Below are 25,393 nucleotides of genomic sequence, written 5' to 3'. Positions count from 1 at the left end.
AAGTTATCGTGTATATTGTCAAACTTTTGGTTCAGTGCTTGATATAAAATAAAAAGTTATTAAATAGATTGTTCTTTTTAATTGAATCTCAATTAATTAGAAACTCAGCTTTCCGAAAGTTCTAGAATGGAAGGAATAATCAGGATTTTACATTTGCTCTCAAACTGATAATCCCAGGGGTAGAGTAAGATCCTCTTTTTATTTAAGAATGCTGATAACATTTTCAAAGTCTTCATGCATTGACCAAGAATCAGTTTCCCGTATTCCAAGGATCTTGTATTTACAGAGGCCAGAATGGAATTCCACAATTAATTATTAATGAGAATTGTCAGAGCTTCTCACAAACATGTGACACAGAATATTAAAGGATGACATTGAGATGTTTTCTTAGTTATTTTATTTCATTAGGGGATGGAAAAACTGTACATATCGCTAAAAATTTTTCCTCATTATCTTATTCAATCAGGAATGGAAAAATTAGCAGTAACATATGGCCTTTACTCACATCAGTAACAATCAAATAAAGGGTCATTTCTTTAAGTCATATACCAACTGATTTAGGAAGCAGGGATGAATGAGATAGTGTTCCTTTACTTTCCTTGACTTTCCCTTTCATATGAGTCAAGTAATTCTATGAAAATGCTTCCCTTTTTTTTTTTTTTTTCTATTTGGGAGCCATGAAAATAGGATATCTGTTGAACTGAATTACAAATATTTTAAGTTGGTTATGTTTTGCCATATTTTTCCCCTAGCCAAAATGAATTCTATTTAACTTGCTATGAATACTGTTTTGCTCTCTATTGAACTATCCCCTCAAGGCAAAAATTAAAAGTTGAGCATACACTTATATGTTAATGGGTTAACTTGTTATAAGTCATATACTGTACATTGTGAAGCAGAGAAATCATCAAACCAAATTGGGATGTAAACTACAATATCTCCTTACACACAAATAACAATGTGTTATTGTGATGTTCTCTTCTTTTTTATAATATATGATGATTCTTTGGGAGCAGGTTTCTCGGGGAGGTTTTCTGGAGGCAGCCTTAGTTTCATTTCTTAGTAATAATCACCCCAAATACAGCCAGGAGTTAAAATCCAATCTTTTATTATTGTCTCTTCCAAAATAACCCGGTTAGTTTTCTTAGAGGTCTATCTCCTTCCTTGGTTCTGAGAATTCTTCTAGCTTCCAGCTCTGCCAGCCTCAGCCTCAGCCTCTAGCTCAACTCCAATTCCTGGCAATCTTCCAAACTGACTGACTGATTGACTGAAGCTCTTTTTATGCTCTTTTAGAGGTATAAACTCAAAGGTTGACTTCTCCTCTAAGAGTGGGATTATGTGAGGTATAAATTCACAAAGTTACAAAGTTAACTTTGTGTATCTCCCATACTTGTGAACTCCAATGTGTGAGCTCTAATGTATAAACTCTCTTAAAGGTGTGAGCTCTAATGTGTGACCTCTAATGTGCAAACTCTTAAAGGTACCCTGTCTCCCAGGTCTTGGATCCTCTACTTCTTGCCTCTGCCTCCTAGCTTCCTTTGACTCTCAACTAAAATATCTTGTTCAACAAGAAAACTTTATCAGATTTTTATTTTTTTCTTCATAAATATACCAGAGAATAATTCCTTTTTATAAACACTGTTGTTGGGAACAGCTACGTGACACAATGTATAGAGCATCAGTCCTGAAGTCAGGAGGACTTGAGTTCAAATCTGACCTCAGACACTTAACACTTCATATCTGTGTGATCCTGGGCAGGTCACGTAACCCCAATTGTCTTAGCATAAAAAAAAAAGCTATAAACACTGTTGTTCTCTGAGATAACTCAACTGATAATAATATTTAAATTTTTCAAAAGTGATTGGAATATTTTGATTGATTCAATTTTATGATCGATAATTCTTGATTTTTTTGTTCTGCTATTTCTAGTTTCTTTTCTTGGTTCTATTCCTCATTATTCCTCATTATACCACAGATATGTTTATTTTTTCTCAGTCTAATATCACTGATGCTACTTATTTTCCACCTAATATATCAAATTATGCTGTATAATACTCCTATTTTTCAAAGGATTTATGGTCCTGATTGTTTTTGGATTCTTTGTTATTGAAAAAATGATCAAATCCTGCACATCATATCCTCACAACATATCATGAGGAAAATGCTATTTCTATTTCTTTACCATGATTATCAGTAAGTGTTTTTTAAGTAAGTAAGATAAAAAAACAACTGAATTACTACTTCCAGAATCACTTAAGAAGATACCAAAAAATGATAGGAACTGATTCAAAATTATTACAATTTGGGAAATGAAAAGATCACTGAAAGCAATCTGAACAATGAGTAATTGAAAAAATAAACAAACAAACCAAGAATCATCCCCAAACAATAACAAAATATATTTCCTTTTCTTTCAAAGAAGTAGGGAATCACAAACTTAGGTTGTTGCATACTTTATTAAACATGATTACTAAAAAGTATTTTTTTCTGGAGCTGTTTTTTCAGTTTAAGAGAGGGCATTTTTAGGATTTATTATAATATAAAAACAGAAGCGATTAATAACATTATTTTAAAAAATACTTTTATTCTCTGAGAGTAAGAATAATGAAATTCAGCAAAAATTACTACTTTACTGTTTTATAGCTAACAATCTAAGATATGTAGATTAAACCTTTGAACTTCAATTTTGATAATTCTTAGTTAATGTGTAATATCTGTCTTAGCAGCAGACAAAAAGATAATCAGGAGTGCTTATATGGTCCATTGAGTAGAAATCAGTAAATAAATTGTTACCTCTATTTAACATATTACTTGCTTTACTATAAAATAAAGTGGAAGAAAAGACATGTTGAAAAATACTGATGAGTTAAAAACCCATATCTTCCATATATAAATTACCTATAGAAGGTAGTTTAAAATTTTTAAAGCAAATTAAAGCAATTTTAAAAGCAAAAGTAGTAATATATGAAAAACCAAACCTACCAGAGGTGATTTAAATAATCTCTTCAGAGAAGGCCATACTAGATTTTGTGTATAGCTGAGCTTGGTCTAACATGGGCTTCCTCTACAGAACCCATTCTGCCAATTTTTCCAAGCTCATATTGCTTGCAAAGCAGGTTCCTCAAAGAAACCTAGTGAAGTACATATTAAAATATTGTAACAGGAGACTAAGATTGCTTACTGAGAGCCCAGTCCACATAAGCACATGCAAAATGATCTATCTGAAATGGCCCTCATTTGGACATGAATTATTTCCATGTATTATGCATATTTAATGAAGAAGAACCATTTTGATTAGCTAATTGATCCAGAACTGAGGAACTAAAAGATGAGATCCTATTTTCTACAAGGTTGATTTGAATGAGGAAGACATGCTGTAAGCCTCACAGTGAGGAGGTATCTTAGGACTTAATTTATCTATCAAAAACAACTTGTGATATGTGACTACAGGTCTCTGTTATTTGTCCAGCATGGCAGTGATAAACAGCAGCCAAGAAAAGGCAAAAGCAACTCACACACGGGATATGGCACCTTTATAAATGAACTTGCTGGGGGGAAACAGTTCATAAAAATTTCTATAAATCTGAGCCCACTCTAGATAAGTAATATCTGTATAGAAGTGTGTCCTAGTATGGGGTGAGGGGGATTGCTTTGTAAGATTTTTCTTTTTAGTACAGGCTAATTAATATATATAGAAGATATTAAAAATACCTGGGAGTTTATAGTGGGTACAATATATTGGAATGGAAATTTGAACTGATAGCATTAGAAAGATACTCTCATCCCTAAAGCATATCCCTAGTTCTCTGAGGAGAAGGGATAAGCTTGCTCTTGATTCATCAGGGACAATGTGAGTTGGGATGAGGAGTCTTTAGTGATTTTATGGGCCTCATTATCATACCCAATTTATAGATGAGGGCATGTAAATTCAAGAGAAGTGACTTTCCTTGTACCCTGTGGCTAATCAGTATCAGAACTTTGATTCAAACCCTGATCCTATTCTTTTCATATTAGCACCTTTTTTATTTTGATGCTAATAATTGCATATAGACAAATAATTTATTATATGATATATTAAGTATGAAAGATATACTTTTTTATTTCTTTTTGCACAATACATTTGTCCATTTACTAGTCATTTGTTAAGCACTTGTACTGTGCAACTGATTGTTTTAAAACACTTGGGAAAATATGAAAATGAGATATATCTACTATCTTTGCGGAATTTATAACTCCAAGAAATATAACTCCAAGTAAAATTTCTTTGTGGTTTGGACACACCTCAAATTGTCTTCTCTCTTTCACTTTTCATGATGGCCTCCATGGACCCTGAGATAAAGGAGGAGTATATTCTAATTCTATATCTTTTCAAGTAGAAGGTCTGATTCTCTGCCTAAATATAGTGTGTGGTTTAATGATTCTTTACCAATGCTTACCAGTAATGTCAAGGAGAAAATTTTATAAAAGTATATATACATATATGATATATGCTACACACAATATGCTATATACTCATATATATGCCATATGTGTACATACATGCACATATACATTATATATATGTATATCTATGTCATTCTTTGTTGCTTGGGATTATAAGGAGGAGAGACTATAAGAAGGGAGGATTAACAGTATTAGTTGAACAGCTAGTGATGGGTTGATAATCTTTAAATTAGCACTCATTTATTGAGTGAATTAAGAAACTGTTATATCTTTGATATGGATAATTTATAAGTTTGGTCTTCAAAAACACCTCTATTGAATAATTATTATACTTTGCACAGACTAGGATAAATGTAGGTTGAGTTATAAACTCAAAATAATTCTTCTAATGTCCTTTGGATGAACAATACAAGATGAAAGCTTTATGCTCGTTGCTAAGGAAGAAATTACCAGCCAGAACTGCTTCAAAATGTAATGACTTCCTTGCATAATCATAGGGTATCTATTAGTAGATATGTTCAAGCAGGATCTAGAATACTACTTTGCACTGTTAATGAAAAATTCATATAGTACATAGTTGTTGGATTGGAGAGCTAAGTACCAAGGAGAAACAAATGGTCCCCAGTGTCCCATTCACCCCAAATATTACAGAATTTTCTAAAAGAATTTGTAAAGCTATATTGTCCTATTTACTCATTTGTGAATAACATTTAGAGACTGTTACTTTGGAGAGTAAATGACTATATAGCAAGTTATATAAAATAGATTACAGATTTAGGCTTTTATTCTGATGGCTTGAAAACCATTCCTGAATGCTTAAGAGGATGGCAAAGTCTTTTAAAATCTAGTAATGGGCTCATGTTATGCTTCTGAACAAAGTGAGCACCACCTTAAAAGTTAGAAAATTTTGATAAAACGAGCCGCTACTCATGACCATAGATTAATGAAATGTTGTTTTGCAATTGCCACCTCTCCTCAATCTTAACATGATAGAACTCTCAGGAATTTAAAAGAAAAAAGAAAGAAATAAAGAAAGGAAAGAAGGAAGAAGGGAGGGAGGAAAGCAGGAAGGGAGGGAGAAAAAGAGAAAAGGAGGGAGGAAAGGAGAGAAGGAGAGAAGAAGGAAGGAAAGAAAGGAAGGAGGGAGAAAGGGAGAAAGGAAGGGAAAACTTCCATTGTGATCTTATGTAAATAATTTAACCTCTCTGAGTCTGTTACTCTTCTACAAGATGGAGCATTTGGACTAGATCTGTAGCAATTTATAAATTGTATGCAATTCCTGTTTTCCTTTGATAAGTGTATCAATTCACTTTGAGATGAATACCTTAATGGACAAATATATTGAAATATTGAAAGCTTTTTCTTTAAAATAGGGCTCATCTTAATAACATTTTTCTAATTCTGTAGTCTAAGCTATTTTAGTTGCCTGATATCACTAAAATAAGAAGAATGAGAAATCGAGAGGGAAACTTTTAGATAATAGAAGTCAAAAGTATAGAAAAGGAAAAGTCAAAACAATTATACTTTATACATTTTAATTGTTGCCCCATTTCCTTCATGGTTTCTATCATAAAGAAATCAAATCTGTAAATTGTATTTGGTTAATATGTATTAGATCAAGCTCTACACAACTTTTCAAAATTTCACATTTGTCTCCTTCTAAAACTATGAATTCCAGCAAAGCCATTTCATTTCCTACCGTCATAGCTCTGCATAAATTTTTCTCAAGCCTTAAATTCCTAACTCCCTTCAAAAATCCACATGGTGTCTCTATCTAAACAGGCCTTTCCAGATTATCTTACTTGTTTGAGCTTCCCAATTACTTTTTATTTATTTTTGTCTATATCACATATTCACTATCTCAAAACATGCTATTTCCCCCTATAGAATATAAGATCCTTAAGGTCAGGAGCCACTTCACTTTTGTTTTTGTATCACCCATGTCTAGTGCAAAACCTGGCAACTAGTAGCGATCTAACAGACGCTTGCCAAACTATTGCCTTACAGTAGTATGTAGTGGGTACCATTTTAAAAATCCAATGTCTTTCTAAGACCTGTATATTTTGATTTCTACTTTGCAGAATGTCAGTCAGAAAGGACATCAGAATTTATCTAGAGTCATGTAGGAAGGAAGGAATGAGCGAGCAGTATTTACTATGCACTAAGCATGAATAAGATATCTTTAAGAATAAGCTTAAGAGGTAGTCATTACACTTCTGCTATAGACTTCCAATCACGAGGAACCCACTAACCTCCTGTAGGAGTCCATTCCACTTTTAGATAGCTGAAGTTTTTTGGAAGTTCATCTTTATGTAAGCCTAAATTTTTGCAGCTTTGCAATTTGCTCTTCATCTTTTAAAAATACCCAATTGTTTAGTACCTGCAACAATAATATCAAGCTGAAATCTAACTAAATTTTGGAGTGAATTTTTGGTCTATTTTAACCATCTTGGAAAGATATAGATATCTAGATATCTCTTTTTTGCATATGTACATATCTATCTATAACTATATCGACCTATCTGCTTATCAGGGTCTGCAAGAAAGTTAACTTTTGTGGAAATATTAATCTTGTTCAACTCACCGATTCCTATTGCTGGAAATCCAGTCTGAAATGAGTGTTGAAGCCTGCTGGTGACAATGTTTGTTACCAAAGCTGCATGCCAGCATTATTACTTCTCGCCGTAATTCTCTGGGTATTACCAAAGTAAAAGAAAAGAAACTTAAAAAAATGGATATACAATTCTATTTCTCTATATCACCATTCTAAGGACATCATTAAACATCCTCATTAACAACATATAAGAACACAATTAAATCTAAATTCTATAATTCTATAGGGTGAAGTAAGAACCAATTAAGCAACAGTTAGACTATGTATATGACATATCTATAAGTATCCTAAGAAAAAGAAGTACGGGTTCAGATCTTCACATCATCATTAAAGACAAGACTTAAACTATAGCAGAGCAAGAAAAATATTTTTGTTCTTAAATACAAGGTAAAAGAATTTGTGCTAACACAGCAACAATTCTCCCCAGAGAGGGAAATGAGAGATAAGAAACTAAAGTAAGAGTATCTCAAATTATGAAAGTCACAATAGTATTGGCACTATTTTTTTTAACTACAATTTTGTAGGTTAGAAATAGAAAAAAGAAAACAAAGTTGTACTCATGTTGATAAGACGCTCGAACAAGGGACCCATTAAAATTAATTGTTGGCCATCCAAGCTTGATGTATGTCGTTGCCACTTGTTTTAAAATATATTCCTAAATGGAGAGGGAGAGGAAATAATGTCAATGTCAAGATTTTAATTTGTCCATTAAAATCGAGTATCTAAAATTAAATGTCTCACATGGTTAAGTTGATTATTTACAAACACCTAGTCATAGATATAATAATATCTTATGAATATTTAAATTCAAGAAATGCAACATTTATTAAGTATTTATAGTATGCAGGATTGTTTTAAAAATTTCACCTTCAGTATTTTTGAACACAGAAAAACATTCATTTAGGATGTAATAACCAAGCTGAGTAAAGACTATAATTGTTTTTATTAAGTATTTATAGTATGCAGGATTGTTTTAAAAATTTCACATTCAGTATTTTTGAACACAGAAAAACATTCATTTAGGATGTAATAACCAAGCTGAGTAAAGACTATAATTGTTAAACAATTTCAGCTTTTCTCAAGGTAGTTATATTGTAGGAGTGTACTTAAGCAGTAAGCGTATTTAAAGTATATTAAAATAATCCTGATTTCACTACTCCATTTTAATATAGAAAAAGTTGAGATAATGAACTTGTGAGAAATATGTTCTGATGAACATTCTACAAATGCTCAAATTCTACAAATATGGACTGTTTAGGGGCAAGCATATGCATACATGTAAGTCTTACATCTAAATTATGGAAAAGCATAGCTACCCTGAATGACAAAGACAGAGGAAAAAAAATTACTACATAAGTTTATCCAATGACTTAACAGTGCTATTTATCATAACATGCAGAGAATATTCAATAATAGTTCATGTTAATATCCATTCATTTCCTTGTACTTTTAAATATCAATATCAATTTAAACGTACTCTTCTTTACTTGAATGTACTTCCTTAAATTCAGGAAGAAGAGTACTGAAATGATAGCCCAAGTAAATTTTTTTTAACTGCTATTGAAAATGAAGTGTCTGACATAATATACCATCTTAAAGGACAAATATATACATATTGAATAGATCTTACATTTCCATAAGTTCCATGCACACATGTTTGTGTGTTTGGAAGAAAAGGGGAAATGCAGTGTTTCTTCTTCCAGCAGGTGAAAATTATGTCATCACTAAAATGACACATTTTTTTTGCATGTGTTATGAGGCCTTAGAATTAAAGCCATCTACCCCAAAATGTCACCATTTTTATTTATTAAAACTGAATTACATCTGTATAGGCAGTCTACACATAAAAAACGAGCAATTCTAATGACAATCTGGGAATTGAGATGCTTCCCTTAAAGGGATTTTATGCTATAATCATATAGGTTTAAAGAATAGTAAGGCTAAGTTAATTGAAAGGACATTCAGTAAGTTATAGGAAAAGATTATTTTATAGGATGCTAGTCAGGTTCTTAAAAATGAAAATAGGAAAGAAAAGTTAACACTAAATATAAAGACATTTGCCATGTGTTCCAAAATTAGATTGTAAACAGGAAAATTAAATATCAAATGTTCACTACTAATTTAATTTGAAATGGTTATGAAATTTCTCCATTAATTACCGCCAACAATAATATTTTGGTTTCCCAACCAGCTGTTGGTTGAGGTAAGATTTTTCAAGTAGTATATTTTAGAATGTTTGTCATGTTTTCCTGCCTGTTTGGATTAGCTATTGTTGCTGCACTATTATCCCCTTGGACCCAATTATGAATGGACTTCTGCCTCAATGTTGATCTTATCCCTGTTAATTAAGGAAGTGAATTGAATTCACTATGTCCTCTTGGATAAAAATAATGACTAACAATTGTTGGTATCCTGTTAAGATCTTTAGAATCCCTCTGCCGGGGTTATTTCAGTCTTTGGTGAGTGAAGGATTCGTATAACTAGAGGGAAATAAGTTTGGACTAGGAGGATTTGGGTTGTTTATATTTTTTATTGCTGTAGCACTAAAGTGCTTTTATTTTCAGGATAGGACAGATAAGCTTCTCTTAAATTCTCTTCTTCAAATGCTAGAACCATATACCCACAGGAAAACATGACAAAATTAACAAACATAACAATTAGGAAGAAAGTAAATAACTTTAAATCAATTGCACCATAGTATATGATGATAAACCAGCACATCTTTTGAGAATTGAAGACAAAAACAAAATCTATCTTTTTACATTGAAGACATTGTAGTTCTCCATTCGGTCCAGTAATTTATCTAGAGGATAGAGAGCCCGACTGGCAGCATGCCATGGAAGAAAATCCTTTTCCTCAGAAAGGTATTTGATAATCTCCAGGGGAATATTCTGAGGCAAATAGCCAGCTCTATGAAGTCCAAAAAAATAATAATGTTAATTAGATGCAGCAAAGATACATGAAGATGCAAAAATGAGAATTTTTACTTTATACACACTAAAGAAAGTAAACATGATAATCATCACATTATAAAAGCTATAAAAATGAAGTAACATACTAAGAAAATTTGATACAAATGTAGATGAATATGTAATATAAGCCTACACCATGTCTTTTCATATGTAGATTCTGATAATTATAAAATGTGCAAGAATACTAAAAAATTAAAATGCATATTTGCAAGAAAGAAAACATCTAATTCCCTGTACTTCTTCAGTCTCTACACAATCAGCAACCACAGATATTTTCTTTCATGGCTGAGTTTCAGAGGTCACAAGGAGTTGAAAATAATTGATTACTGAAGTGGCATTTTTTAGGATGCTCAATTTGTCTATTTTACTTTTCAAGTAGCTCTGGATAATGTCATTTATTTTAGACTGTTTTCCAAAAGTTGGCTAAATTAGAACAGCAAGAGATCAAGTCTCTTAAAACTATAACTCCCTCTATGTTGGTACTTCCAAATTAGACTTTGCAATAAAACCAAATACCCATATTCAAAGTACCATTAAAGTGGGAGGGGGAGAAGCTGAACCCACTAAAAGTGGCATCACTTTTCACAACCATCTAAGAAAATCTAACTGAGCCTTCAATTGGGTTCAAATTACATGTGTTAAAAGGATAAGACGTTTAAAAATGTATTCCTTTTCACAATGGGCTGCCATGTCACCTTGAGAATCATTATCAAGATCCTTGAAAAGTACTAAAAAGTGGAGTTCTTTAAATTTAGCGAAAGACATACTATCCATATTTGTACACAGAGGCACAAGGAAGTAACTGGCCAATATAGCCACAGCTATGGCTTCCTTTTGAGGCTGTTTAAACAAATCCCAAGGAATTGAGACACTAAACTATTATACATTTTAAAATGGTTCATGCCTTAATTTCACAGTTGGCAACAGAGATACTGTTCATTTTCTTTGACATGCTAATTTAACATGACATGTTAAATGTCATGAAAACTATGGTGACAATAAGAGCTTAAAATGTGCCATTCCTGTGTTCAAGTAAAAACCTGATTGACTGGAAGGACTAAAGATTCAAGTTGCTGGCATTACTTCCTGATTGCCTGCATAGAAAACAGTCATGAGGAGCTCTAAATTCTCCTTGATTGTTGATTGGTGGATCCTGGTAGGCAAAGGAGAAGGAACTTCATTCAGTTAAATCAATCCAGTTATCCTCAATGACTTACTCATCTCATCTCATTTTGTTTCAATATCAAACCTAGCCTACCAGAGGGTTGAATTAGACCCAGCTTGGAGCAAGTAATTGAAGACATAAAGTTGGAACAATATAGTTCCCTCAGCATGCCCTTTGACTTCTAGTGAGGAGCAAGGAATTTCTCTCTATCCTTCCCCTAGAGCTAGGGCTGAAATGAGCACATGGAAGCAATGAAAAGAGTTTGGCTACACAAAGTTGAGACTAGATTTCCAATCTAACTGGTTTTAGGTTGTTTCCCTGCTTTCCTAAGCACAGGTGATTATATAATAACTTGGAGATAGATATTTGTAGTTTGGCACCTATCTTATGCATTTGGGAATTGCTAGGTTGCTGATCTGTGGTCCATTGCCCATTGAGAAGTGTTGTCTACTATAACACAAAATCCCAGATAATAAAACACCTCACCACCATTTGAAACTGGCAAGAGTTTGCTAGAGCTGAAAAGGCATAACAAAATTTAAGCTAAGGATTGACATACCTAGAGATCTAAATTTGTGCATATCAAAGACAGTGCAAGTCAGAGATAAAATTGTTCTATTTGTGACATAATCCTAAAGCTTATATTTTCTTCTTGGCAAAATAAAACAAGTTTAATAAATTACTGTTTTGTGTTTTAAGTATTTGTTGATATGTGCTTACAAATCTTTTTAAAAGTATGTTGTGTATGTGTTTGATGAAATAAACAGCTGTCTTAAGCCTGATGTATATTTTATATGTTAGTACCCACCCAAAAGGTTAATAACTTTGGGGGATAACTTGGACATTAGCCATATCTAAACATTTTTAGGAGATATTGTCTAAAGAAAACAACTCCTTAAACAGTGGAATTAACCAAATGATAAAAGAAATACAAAAGTTAATTCAAGAAAATCATACATTAAAAACTAGAACAGGGCAAATGGAAGCTAATGATTTTGTGAGACATTTATAAGAATATACATCATTCCCATTAAAATGGTCAAAGGATATGAACAATTTTCAGATGAATAAATTAAAGCCGTTTATAGTTATATTAAAACTATTTAAATCACTATTAAGTACAGAGCTGCAAATTAAAATAATTCTGAGGTATCACCTCACTTCTCAAATTGGTTAAGATGACAAGAAAATCTAATGATAAATGTTGGAGAGGATGTGGGGAAAGTGGGACAGTAATGCATTGTTGGTGGAGTTGTGAAGTGATCCAACAACCATCCTGGAGAACAATCTGGAAATATGCCTAAAGGGCTATGAAACTGTGCACATGCTCTTTGATCCAGCAGTAATGGCAGCAGTGCCATGCCATTACTGGGTCTGAATCCCAAGGAAATCATAAAGGAGGGAAAAGGCCCACATATGCAAAAATGTTAATAGCAGCTCTTTTTATGATAGCAAAGAACTGGAAAATGAATAGATGCCCATCAATTGAGTAATGGCTGAACAAGTTGTGGTGTACAAAGGTAATGGAATATTATTGTTGTATAACAAATGATGAACAAGCTCTTTTTGGAAAAGCCTGGAAAGATTTATGTGAATTGATGCTGAGCAAAACAAGCAGAACCAGGAATACATTATACATAATAGCAAGAATGTGTGATAATCTATTATGAAAAGGTTGGTTCTTCTCAATGGTTCAGTGATCCAAAGTAATTCCAATTAGACTTTGGACAGAAAATGCCATCTGCATCCAGAAGGATGACTAAATGTAAATCAATACATTCTATGGTTACTTCTTTTTTCTGTTTTTTCATCTCTCCCATGGTTTTTCCTTTATGCTCTGACTCTTCTCTCTCAACATGATTCTTAAAGCAATGCATATTAAAAATAAATAAATTTACTAGGAAAAATATTTTTAAAATGTTAAACCTGGTCAGGAGCAATAGGTGAAAGTGAATATGAATCTAATTTATACCTGATATAGGGGGGAAAGTTCCTAACCATTAGAAATATCCCAAACTGTATATGTCTTGTCCTGTCTTGTGGGTTCTACCTTGTTGGAAGGCTTCAAGCGAAGGGCAAATGGCCACTTATTGAGATTGTAGGATTAAGGCTTCTTTTTTGGGATGTGGGTTAGTCTAGATTTCTGATTTTAAACTTCTACAGTTCCAAAGTTCTTCACATTTGCAGAATTTATAGGAGAATTTTTTTTTGCCATTTTTCTGTATTTAAAATAGCCTATGTATGAGAAGCATACTTGGAAATGAGTCATATAATTGGACTAAAATTATTGTTTTTTTATTTTTATTTTTTGCTAAGGCAATGAGGGTTAAATGGCTTGCCCAGGGTTACACAACTAGGAAGTGTTAATTGTCTGAGGCCAGATTTGAACTCAGGTCTTCCTGACTTCAGGGCTGGTGCTCTCTCCACTATGCCACTTATCTGCTCCTGAGTTAACTAAAATTAATAAGTAATCTTATCCCCTGCTGAGGAGCATTAAAAATAGTATATTTCAATCCTCTTTTCACTGATTTGTAGACAACTCACCAGCACTGTACATGAGAAATAATGCTATATTCACATACCTTTATTTTAATGATTTAGAACTTTGGAACTGTTTAACAAATGAGAATTAGTTTCAGGTCCCCTATATTTTGCTCTTTAATTACATAAAAAGGCAGCATGGGATATTTGCTAGCAGCATTACTTTGAGCAACCCCCTTAACCTCTATTACCACATGCAACTCCTAAGGACTAATTTACTAAGTAAGAGACAAATTTACCATCTGGATCCTATATTTGTGGCCTATATTTTTGAGTGAATAACTATAGATTACCAAGTTAGACACATAGACTTGAATCTTCTTGGCATTTTCACCACAATTCAACATAGCAAGGGACCTTAGCAGTAACTTCATTCAGCTTACATATAAGAAAAATGAGAAATGCCAAAAATACACACCAAGAACCCCCCAATGAGAATATTTCACCCATTTTATACTTTTTAATTTCCATTTAGAAAATACTGAAAATCCATTTGATGATTTTAGGCCAAGACAGATTCATAAAACTCTGAAAATTCAACCTTTTCACATCAGCTGCTTCTATGAACAAGGCTATTTAGAACTTTCCAGATTCTGTTGACCTTATTTGCACTACCTTATTTGTACAGGAATACAGTGCTTATTTATTATGTTAAGTAGTATAATTGTATATAACATTAAGGTGTTAAAGCAGAAAGAAATTGGCCTTCAAATCAGAGAATAGGAATGACAGGCCTGACTCAGCTACTAATATGTGTGGATTTTCTTTGGGTCTGAGTTCTCTCATTATTAAATGGAGGCAGCATAATAGAAAGAGCCCTGACTCCAGAACTGGAAGACCTAAGTTTAAATCATGTACTTGTTAGTGATTCTCTGCTGTATCTTGGGCAAGTAAATAAATATCCCTGGGGTTTGATTTCCTCATGTGCAAAATGAAAGGTTGGACTTATTAGCCTTAGAGGTCCCATCTAGCTTAAAATCTCTGGTTTTATGAAGGGTGGTAATAGATAGTCCTTAAAGTTCCTTCTGTCTCTATCACGTGATTCTAACTTATGTAGACAATTGTAGATTTAGGTCAGTTTAAATCAATAAGCACATTTTTAAGTTATTAATAACTTTATGTTAATGGTTGGGGATATGAAGAAAGACAAAAACAATCTTGTTTTCAAGAAGTCCACAGTGTAATGGGAGAGATAAAATGCAATATGGAATAGATTAAAGATAATTTTAGATGAGGACAGCTGGGTGGCACAGTGAACAGAATGTTGGATGAGGAAGACTTGAATCCTTACTAGCTATATGACTGTGGTCAAGTCACTTAACCTTATTTGCTTGTTTTCTCATCTGTAAATTGAACTGAAAGGAATGTTAAATCACCCCAGTATCTTACCAAAAAAACCATAGATCAGGTCATAAAGAGTCAGAGACATATGAAAACATCTGAACACCACCACCATCACCACCAAAATCTTAGAAATAAATGCAATGAATGCTCCCATTTTGAAAATATTTTTCATTTTAAAAAATATTCTTTGATTGTAAATTTTTGAAGGGTAGAATAAAGATTTGAGTAGTTTTCTATAGCACATCACAAACAAAAAGAAAAGATATGCTAGAAATGTGTGGAAGATGAGCAAAATAATGGCTTAGCACAAGATAATTAGAAGATAATTCATTAAATGGAAAGATAGAAGTCTTCAAAAAAGAAATAGATTCCCCACCACTACCACCACCAAATCCTTCAAAAATCTTTATTCTCATATGTTTGCAATACAAGTAAAATGAATAATTTTAAAAATATAAATCTGATTTTTAGCTAGCACATTTAAAGTCTCAATCTTAAAAATTTTGGAGCAAAATATCAACTATTGTTTAATCATTTCTGAATCTTTGTGACCCCATGTGGGGATTTTCTTGGCAAAGACACTGATATTTATTTCTCTGTTTCATTTTACAGATGAGGAAACTGAAACAGAGTTAAGTGATTTGCCCAGGATCATACAGTTAGTATGTTTCTGAGACTGTATTTGAATTCAGGAAGATGTGATTTCCTGATTTAAGACCTGATGCTACATACACTGTGTCTTCTAGCTGTGCATATAGATGTTAGTTATTAATACTATTATTAAAGGGAGATAGCATTCCTTCCATCCCTAATATGTTCAAGTATGTGAAGGACAACCAGACAGAAAATGGATTTAACTTGTTCTCCTTGACTCCAGCAGGGAAAATAATAAAGGTTGGGAAAACATAAGACTTCAAATACAGAAATTACCTCTACTTAAGAGCAGAGTGTTCTTGTTTATAAGGTTGCAATTTCTACCTCACTAATGTTTTTTAAGGAGTCTAGATCAACTCAATTCTGTTAGAGAAAACATTCTTTGACAGGGAAAGATAATGCGGAATGTTGCAGGGGATGTGGGAAAACAGGGACACTGATACATTGTTGGTGGAATTGTGAAGAGCAATTTGGAACTATGCTCAAAAAGTTATCAAACTGTGCATACTCTTTGATCCAACAGTGTTTCTACTGGGCTTATACCCCAAAGAGATACTAAAGAAGGGAAAGGGACCTGTATGAGCCAAAATGTTTGTGGCAGCCCTGTTTGTAGTGGCTAGAAACTGGAAAATGAATGGATGCCCATCAATTGGAGAGTGGTTGAGTAAATTGTGGTATATGAACATTATGAAATATTATTGTTCTGTAAGAAATGACCAGTAGGATGAATACAGAGAGGCTTGGAGAGACTTACATGAACTGATGCTAAGTGAAATGAGCAGAACCAGGAGATCATTATATACCTCAATAATGATACTGTTTGAAGATGTATTCTGATGGAAGTGGATCTCCTCGATAAAGAGTGCTAATTCAGTTTAAATTGATCAAGGATGGATAGAAGCAGCTACACCCAAAGAAAGAACACTGGGAAATGAATATAAACTGCTTGCATTTTTGTTTTTCTTCCTGGGTTATTCATACCTTCTGAATCCAATTCTCCCTGTGCAACAAGAGAACTGTTCAGTTCTGCACAAATATATTGTATCTAGGATATACGCAACATATCTAACATATATAGGACTGTTTGCCATCTAGGGGAGGGGGTGGAGGGAGGGAGAGGAAAAATCGGAACAAAAGTGAGTGCAAGGGATAATGCTGTAAAAAATAACCCTGGCATGGATTCTGTCAATAAAAAGTTATTAAAAAAAAAAAGAGAGAGAGAAAACATTCTTGATCAGAAAAAGGTTGGGATTAGATGACCTCAAAGATCCTTTGCAGCACTGAAATTCTGTGCTTTTAAGAAATTTTTCTTCTGACCCTCTTATCCTTATGTTCCTCATTCAAGGTAAAAGGGATTATTTGATGTTATATGTAGGAGAAAGAAAATTGGTCCTCAAGTTAAATGTCCTTGTTCGATTCCCAAATTTAATACTTTTATTACTTCAGGCAAATCTCTGAGCCTCAATTTTCACACATAGAAAATTAGATAATAAGACCTGAACTAACTCATAGTTATTGAAAATAAAATATTTTTAAACTTAGATAAATGTAAATGTTTATTGTTATTTTAAATCATCTAATTTAGACACATGCCATTTAAAAAATGGAAGGTATTCTAAATGCCTTCATCATACAATTTGACTTCCCACCTTGAAAGTTTTTCATAAATAGAAATAAACAAAAGGACGATAACAAAGTTAAAATTGTAATTACAAGACATCTCTCTTAAAATACCCTATTCTGAAAAAAAAAAAGTTAACTTAGAGGTCTTTTTGATGAAATGTTATACTTAAGAGGAGAAAGACAGACAAAAAAAACCAGTTCTATAGAACAGGACTTTTTCAACTGTTTTTATTCATGATCCCTTTTTGCATGAGAAATGTTTCTGCCACCCTGTCTCATAAGTTTCTGATAGTGTTTAGATGGTGATAGTCATTAGCACAGTACAAAGTTTCTATGTTGTGTGTTCAGAACCAAGGCTGTAGTGAAATTGTTCAATGCAATAAAGGCAAGCCCTGCCCGAAACACTTTGGATTCATTAATGTGTGATTCTGATTTAATTTCTGGTCATTGCATTCAGAAACCTTTTGCTGTTGCCAAATTTTTCTCAACTCTACATTCATTTATGTGATTCTATAAAAAATTGCAGCTCACAGTTAAGAAATTTTGTTATAGAACAATTGGGTTCAAGTCCTATCCCGCTCATACCAGTTAGCTATGTAATAATGGACAATTCAGTTAACCACTCTGTGCCAGGGCTTCTTAAACTTTATCCACTCATGACTCTTTCAGCCAAGAATTTTTTTACTTGATCACAAATATATCGGTGTACAAAATAGGTATACAAATTAAACATTTACTGATAATAAATAATTATTTTGGACTCCCCATCCAGTTATAAGACTTCATGTGGGTGATGAATCATAGTTTAAGAAGGTAGACTCTAGATAATTTTCTAACTTTTTAAAGTGAGAGACAAGTTTCATATCTCCATAGGCCACTGTCACAGAATGACAGTTCCTTACCAAAATCAAATTAATAATCCAAAACAAAATGTGTCTGTGACCATCTTCCATTTCATATTCTTTTTGCACATGTAAACAGAAGACCTACTTTGATAATGGAGCTAAAATACGAATCAAACAGATCCAGTAAAAATATAGATGAGAAAACCCGCTTTACTCAAGCCATTGAAGAGACAACCTCATTTAGTACTCAACCAGTCAATCAAAAAGGGCCTGTAAAATACAGCAAGAAAAAACTTTCTCATTCTGCTCACCTCAGCTCTGCCTTCAAACGAATAAAAGGACAGCCAAACCTTTTAAAATAAAAATTTAGACCGACAAACATACTACCACTCTAGGAAAAATGGAATGTAGCATGTTTTTTGTGAAACTGCACTATAATTGTTATTATATTGAACTGAATTATCAATATTACAGAAGTACCAGAAATACTGGTCAATCAACAACATTAAATAAGCACATGGCTCTACTTAAAACAATTTTTACATATGAATGTTATGGACCAGAACTTAAAACAAGGTGCTAAGTCAGTGGAATTGATCTAATTTAGCATGGTACTTAACAGTTCTCTAGTTCAATACATGTACTTAGTTCGTACTACAGTTCTGCAAGATTCACATCTTTAAGAGAGCATATATAAGCTAGGATCCTAAACCAGGATTCAGTCAGGGAGATTCAGAAGCCAGAGAAGGAAGAAAGAGAAGTGGTGGCAGGCTGTCCTGTGGAGAACACTGAAACTAAGATGCGGAAGGCCTCCAGAAAATTAGCTGAGCCCCAAGTGAAGCAGATAAGACTTTGGAGGAAACAATAAAGGATTTGGACTTTAACTCCTGGCTGCATTTGGGGTGATTACGGAATTGAAGGCTGCCCCCCAAAAACCCCCAAGAAACCTGCTCCCAGAGAACATTACATTTTAGAGAGCATATTACATTTTGGCGCCCAACCTTGGGCAGACAAGATCCTGATTTCAGTGGAAAAGTCTCTTTGACTTAGAAATTAGGGTTAGTACAAAAATAGACAAGAAAACTTAGTTAAAGGGCTAAAGTAGTACTTCACCTAAAATGGGACAGATGTTTAGAAAACAGCCTTTTTTTCCTCTTCAAGAAAAATATGTCTAAAGCTTAGTCAGACTGATAAAAAAATCAAAGTTTAATTGTAACTTGGGAGCAGATCATTTAACTTTTAAAAACTGTATAGTACACATTTCCTTGGTTCTCTAAGGAAAAGATATTAGTAGGAGAGCCACTATGTGAATTTTACAATGAAAATGGACCTGACTCAATTTCTAAAGATACACTGTATACATATGCTTTAATACAACTGGCTTTAAGAAATTATATAAGGGTTAGAATAAGAAAAAAGAAGAAAAAGCAGGAGGAGGGGGAGCTAAATAAACTAGGTAAAAAGGGTGAAGAATAAGATAAGAATGGAGTTAAGTACAATTCTGAGTGTGGCATTTCACAGCAGGAACATTTCCCATCCCCTGACCTACTTCCCTCAATTAGCCCTTCATGGGTGGAGGAGGAGGGGGAGAGGCAATGACACAATCAGCACCACCTATGAAGCAGCCTATGACAAGATTACAAAAGGCATTAGTTAAGGCTAAGAGAGAAAGACAGGATATATTTGATTTAAAAATAAATGCATATCCTGTGATTGAAGAGCTTGATTCTTCAGGTTAAAAAAGGAGAAGATACACTCTTTTTGATTTGGAAAAAAAACAAGGATTTGAAAAATGGTTGCACTCTTTATGGGGCTACATCATCTTATGTTATGATGTTACTAGATAATTTGGCTTATGAAATCTTGACCCTCAGTAATCCATAGCAAGGACATGTTTAAAACCTGGACAAAACTTGTTGTGGCTTTCAGAGTATTATGAATTATGTAGGATTCAAGCCCAACACAATAAGCAAACTAGAGTTAATGTACAAATCACTTTTGACCAACTAGCAGGTGAAGGTCAGTATGCAGAGAATTCAGCACAGATTGATTATCCCATAGGAGCATAAGAACAAATTACTACTGCTGCTATAAAAGCTTGGGGTACCCTCCCAGGGAAAGATGGAGGGGAAGCCTTTACAAAAATAGAGCAAGGTCTCAATGAACCCTTTGCAGATGTCACAAGAACCATTGGAGGAAATGTACCTACAGAAATAATGATCAGACAACTGGCTAAGGAAAATGCTAATAAGGTTCACAGAAGTATTATATGGGGAATGCACAAAGATGCTACTTTAGAGGAGATCATAAGATGCTATGTCACAGTGGGCACAAAGCTTATTATACCCAGACTATGATGAGCATGGGAAGACAGGGTCCCTCTTGGCAAGGGATTTCTAGAGAGAGTCGTCGATGTTTTCAGTGTGGAAAAAATAGGACATCTGAGAGCCCAATGTAGGTATGGAAATAGAGTGAGAAGATAGGGTAAGAGAAGACCTAAAACCCTATGTCCAAAATGCAACCAAGGCTTCCACTGGGCCTCAGAATGTAGATTGACCCAGGGAAATGAGAGGCAGGGCCCAACTCCAAGATATTATACAAAAGACAGGTGGGGCATGATGGCAGCTGAGTTTACACCTAGAGAGTCTTTAGAAGTTGAGGATTCTGATATAATCAATCAGCCAAAAGACAATCACATGGCAGAAAGGGATTACATGATCAATTAGCCAAAAAGCAATCAGATAGCAGAGAGGGATTACAATTGGAGAGAATACAGGCTTTTTTTAAACCCAACAGAAGAGCAGTGTTCAGTATAAGCAGTTCCAATATAATGAGCACTCCAATGTAATTGCCAGATGATGAGAAGAGATTTAGAAAGTGGTAAATAGAAGGGACTGCTTAGGGAAGAGGGTTTGCTTGTATTTCTACAGATGGAGAAGGAATCAGATGGGTGCCAACGAGCTGTATTCACTTGTCCATCAGAGAGAAAAAGAGAAAAACCTTGAAACAAAGGAGAAGACCTAAGAACAAAATCTGCAGGAATCATTGGATTCCCTAACATAAGATGAGACTATTGCAGGACTTCAAAACTTGCAGGAATTATTGGATTCCTGGCTCATGAAGTAATGGAAAATAAATTCCTTTTGGACTATTTCTAGTATTTATGGACATGTATAAATCCTCATGTTGATTCATATTATTTGTTACATCACTACTAGCCTGTGTTACTATGTGCTTATGAAATTTATGTAATTATGTGTAATATCTGATGATGTAATATTGATGGATTTATTTATGTATACCTGTTTTAAGAGTGAGCCCCTTCAGAAACCTGCTAATCTGATTTGATTTCTTATTTCCTTTGGTGTTTTCATCTCCCCTCCTGAGATGTAAGGGAAGGCATGATCACCTCCTTTTATGGTGTTTTCACCCCTTTTTTGAGCAGTCAGGGAAGGCATAATCACCTCTTTTGGGGGTTTCTCACCTCCTTGAGAAGTCAGGGAGGTCATGACCACCTATGTTCTAAAAACAAAAGAAAGTAGGAGATGATATGGGACAGAACTTGAAACAAGGTGCTAAGTCAGTGGAATTGATCTAGTTTAGCATGGTACTTAACCGTTCTCTAGTTCAGTACATGTACTTAGTACTTACTACAGTTCTATGATTCATACCTTTAAGAGAGCATATAAACTAGCAGCTTAAACCAGGATTCAGTCAGAGGAGATTCAGAAGCCAGAGAAAGCAGTTGGGGAGAACCAAGGAAGACAGAGAAGTGGTAGCAGGCTGTCCTGTGGAGAACACTGAAACTATGATCTGGAAGGCTTCTAGAAAACTAGCCAAGCCCCAAGTGAAGTGAGATAAGTGAAGGAGATAAGACTTTGAAGGGGACAATAAAGGATTTGGACTTTGTCTTGGCTGCATTGGGGGTGATTACTGAACTGAAATGAAGGCTGCTCCCAGAAAACCCCCAAGAAATTGCTCACAGAGAACATTACATTAGAGAAAATATTACAATGGATCCCTGATTCAGAAGCCTGGTATTGAAGTAAGGATAAACAAATGAAAGAGTCCCTGCCTTCAAAAGGCTTAGAATGGAAAGTCTTTGAGTATAGGCCAAATGACAGACCATTTATCTATTTTAAGAGAACATTTTAGCTAAAGTGCAGAGGACCTTATCACCTCTTGGCAATAGGTTGGTCATCAAGAATAACTGGTTTTGGATGCAACAAACCTTATTAACCATCTGTGTAAGTCATAGAAGGAATTTAGACTTGCATCAGGAGAGAGAAGTATATAAATTAAATGAAAATAAAAACAGAAAAGGAAGCAGAAATGTTTCAGGAAATTGGCACTCAATTACATGACTCTAGAGTCAGATGAAGAATAAAACAAATTTTGTTTCGGAAGAAAATATAATGTATGATATTTTGAAAGTAGGTAGTGTCTTACTTTTGCAGTATTTTTCTTTTATTTGTATCCCTAGAATCTAGTAATGTGTCAGGATCATAATAGATGTTTAACAAATTCTCAATTACTGACACAGATAATTTTGATGAAAAACTTTCTTAATTCTTTTTTGTATTAATCCTCCCAAAAATGTATGTTTATATAGATATGGGCATATAGAATTTAGAGAGACAATGTGATTTAAAGGGCAAAAATATAAAATGGTGACTGGGGATTCCTGGGGCAAAAGGAAGAGTTAAGGTTGTAGAGGGTATGTGATTTTTGATCAAACAGAAAAAAGCATCATAAAGAAACAAAAAGAGAAGGTAGAGAGGGAGAATTTTATGGAAGGACTAGACTAAGAATAGGCTATAGTTCTTATAGAATAGCGGTGAGGAGAAGGGAGCAGAAGCTAAGACCAAGATACTCTAGTCCTACCCAAACTAGATGAAATAGTCCATAAATAATTATATTGAAATAATCATAGCAAATATAATCTTTGGCTTCCCTTTTCCCACAAGGGCAGGCGAAACTCAGAGCAAATTGGAATATAGCCAGGGTTTTTCTGTTATGGGCTAGAACTTGAAATAAGGTGCTAACTCACTGAAATCAATAGAAACAATGCTTATGTACTTAAGTTCACACCTTTAAGAGTTCACACATTAGTTCACACATTAGTGTTTGAGATTCACAAGTTAGGAGTCAGTAGAGGAGATTCACAAGTCTGAGAAATTCACAAGTCAGGAACCCACAATCCCACTCTCTCAAAGTAATCAACCTTTTAGTTCATACCTCTAAAAGAACATATAAAAGGAAAAGCCTCAGCTAGGAGTCAGCTGGGGAGATTGAGAAAGCCAGGATTTGGAAGAAGAGAGGCTGAAGCTGGAAGAGGCAAAAGACTAGCGGCAAGAACTCTTGGAACCAAGGAGAGAGATAGGCTTCAAAGAAAGCTAACTGGGCCATTTTGTAAGAGACAATAAAGGAACTGAACTTTTAACAGCTGGCTGCATTTAAGGTGACTATTACTTTGAACTGAACCTAAGGCTGCCTCCAGAAGCCCCCCAAGAAATCTGCTCCCAGAAAACAATCATACTTTAGAGAAAGAAGACCACTACATTTTTCCTTTCAATATTTCTTCTAATTCATAATAAAGGTATTGAATTAGGTATAACTTTAGGACTGGTTTTATGTATAGTGTAATTCTAGAATCAACTACCAGAATTCCTTTAACTCAAGATTGTCTTTCATTCCAACATTAGCTATAAAAACCTTAACTAGCAAATATCTGATTGAGACCACAGATGGCTAAAAACTCATTTTAACTAAGATGCTAAGCAATCAGTAATGATGAATTATTAATAACCAAGTATTTTCTATATGTCTAGAGGAGTTGGGATCAGAAAATGGGTAAAGGCTAGAGGTGGAAGTCAAGATAAAGGTAAGGGTTCTTGCTCTCAGAAGGTTGTAAAGGATAGTCACTTAACCTCTGCTTGCTTAGTCTCCTCATCTGCAAAATGGAGATGTATTCTGATGGAAGTGGATTTCTTCAACAAAGAGAAGATATAATTCAGTTTCAATTTTTTTTTCGAAGTATTTTTTTTTATTAATTGCATTTTAATAGAACTCCCAATTTAAAACAACCAAAATTTTATGGTAAAGCCTTTCATATTTGACATATTTTGTTGTGACAATTAACCCTAAATTTTGTCCTCTAGTTTTGAATTTTTTCTTGTTGTGTTGTCATATCTGCAGAAAAAACTTGTGAAGATGTAGCATTACAATAATTGTTAAAAAAAAAATGTAGGAATATGTTCCCCAAACAGTTGTGAGATATGAAAGAATATATGTTTAAATTAGAAAAAAATAAGGAATTTAGATTATCAAAGTGATAATCAAGTCACAGAAGGCTATTTTTGGCAGCAGGAAATCTATAATATTTCAGGAGAATTAACACATACGAATCATTGTATGGAATTACAGAGTAAATTTAACAAAAGTGGCTTGTGTGACTAGTACTCCATTTCCAAAAAATACAAAGTAGGATCAATGTAAGTCATAGACTAAAACTCAAATGATAATAAATTCTAAAAGGTTGTATAAGTAAAGGAATTATGCCATTAAGTTATACACCTAGAACAGATGTTAAAAAATATTTTAGACATATTCATTATATACATAATATTGGTTATATACTTTTATATATATATATATATATATATAAATTTTATTTTATTTAATAATAACTTCGCATTGACAGAATCCATGCCAGGATAATTTCTACACGACATTATCCCTTGCAATCACTTATGTTTCGTTTTTTCCCCTCCTTCCCTCCTCCCCCCCCCCCCAGGATGGCAAGCAGTCCTATATATGCTAAACATGTTGCAGTATATCCTAGATACAATACATATTTGCAGAACCGAACAGTTCTCCCGCTGCACAGGGAGAATTGGATTCAGAAGGTAAAAATAACTCGGGAAGAAAATCAAAAATGCAAATAGTTCACATTCATTTCCCAGTATTCCTTCTTTGGGTGTAGCTGTTTCTGCCCATCATTTCTCCAATGAAACTCAGTTAAGTCTCTTTGTCAGAGAAATCCACTTCCATCAGAATACATCCTCATACAATATCGTTGTCAAAGTGTATAATGATCTCCTGGTTCTGCTCATCTCACTTAGCATCAGTCCATGTAGGTCTCTCCAAGCCTCTCTGTATTCATCCTGCTGGTCATTCCTTACAGAGCAAT

General features: G+C 33.9%; 1 protein-coding gene across 1 annotated transcript in view; it reads right to left on the bottom strand.

The window, feature by feature from the left end:
• TRHDE (thyrotropin releasing hormone degrading enzyme) overlaps positions 1 to 25,393 on the bottom strand; it is a 621,602-nt gene that overhangs the window by 46,660 nt on the left and 549,549 nt on the right. The window contains exons 13-15 of the mRNA XM_051961259.1: positions 9,820 to 9,967; positions 7,615 to 7,712; positions 7,028 to 7,135 (exon numbers count right to left, since the gene is read on the bottom strand). Of these exons, the coding sequence (XP_051817219.1) occupies positions 7,028 to 7,135; positions 7,615 to 7,712; positions 9,820 to 9,967 (354 nt within the window). The remainder of the gene's footprint in view (positions 1 to 7,027; positions 7,136 to 7,614; positions 7,713 to 9,819; positions 9,968 to 25,393) is intronic.

The sequence above is a fragment of the Antechinus flavipes genome, chromosome 5, assembly GCF_016432865.1.
Source record: "Antechinus flavipes isolate AdamAnt ecotype Samford, QLD, Australia chromosome 5, AdamAnt_v2, whole genome shotgun sequence".
Lineage (NCBI taxonomy): Eukaryota > Metazoa > Chordata > Mammalia > Dasyuromorphia > Dasyuridae > Antechinus > Antechinus flavipes.
This window is presented reverse-complemented; position numbering and strand designations above follow the sequence as displayed.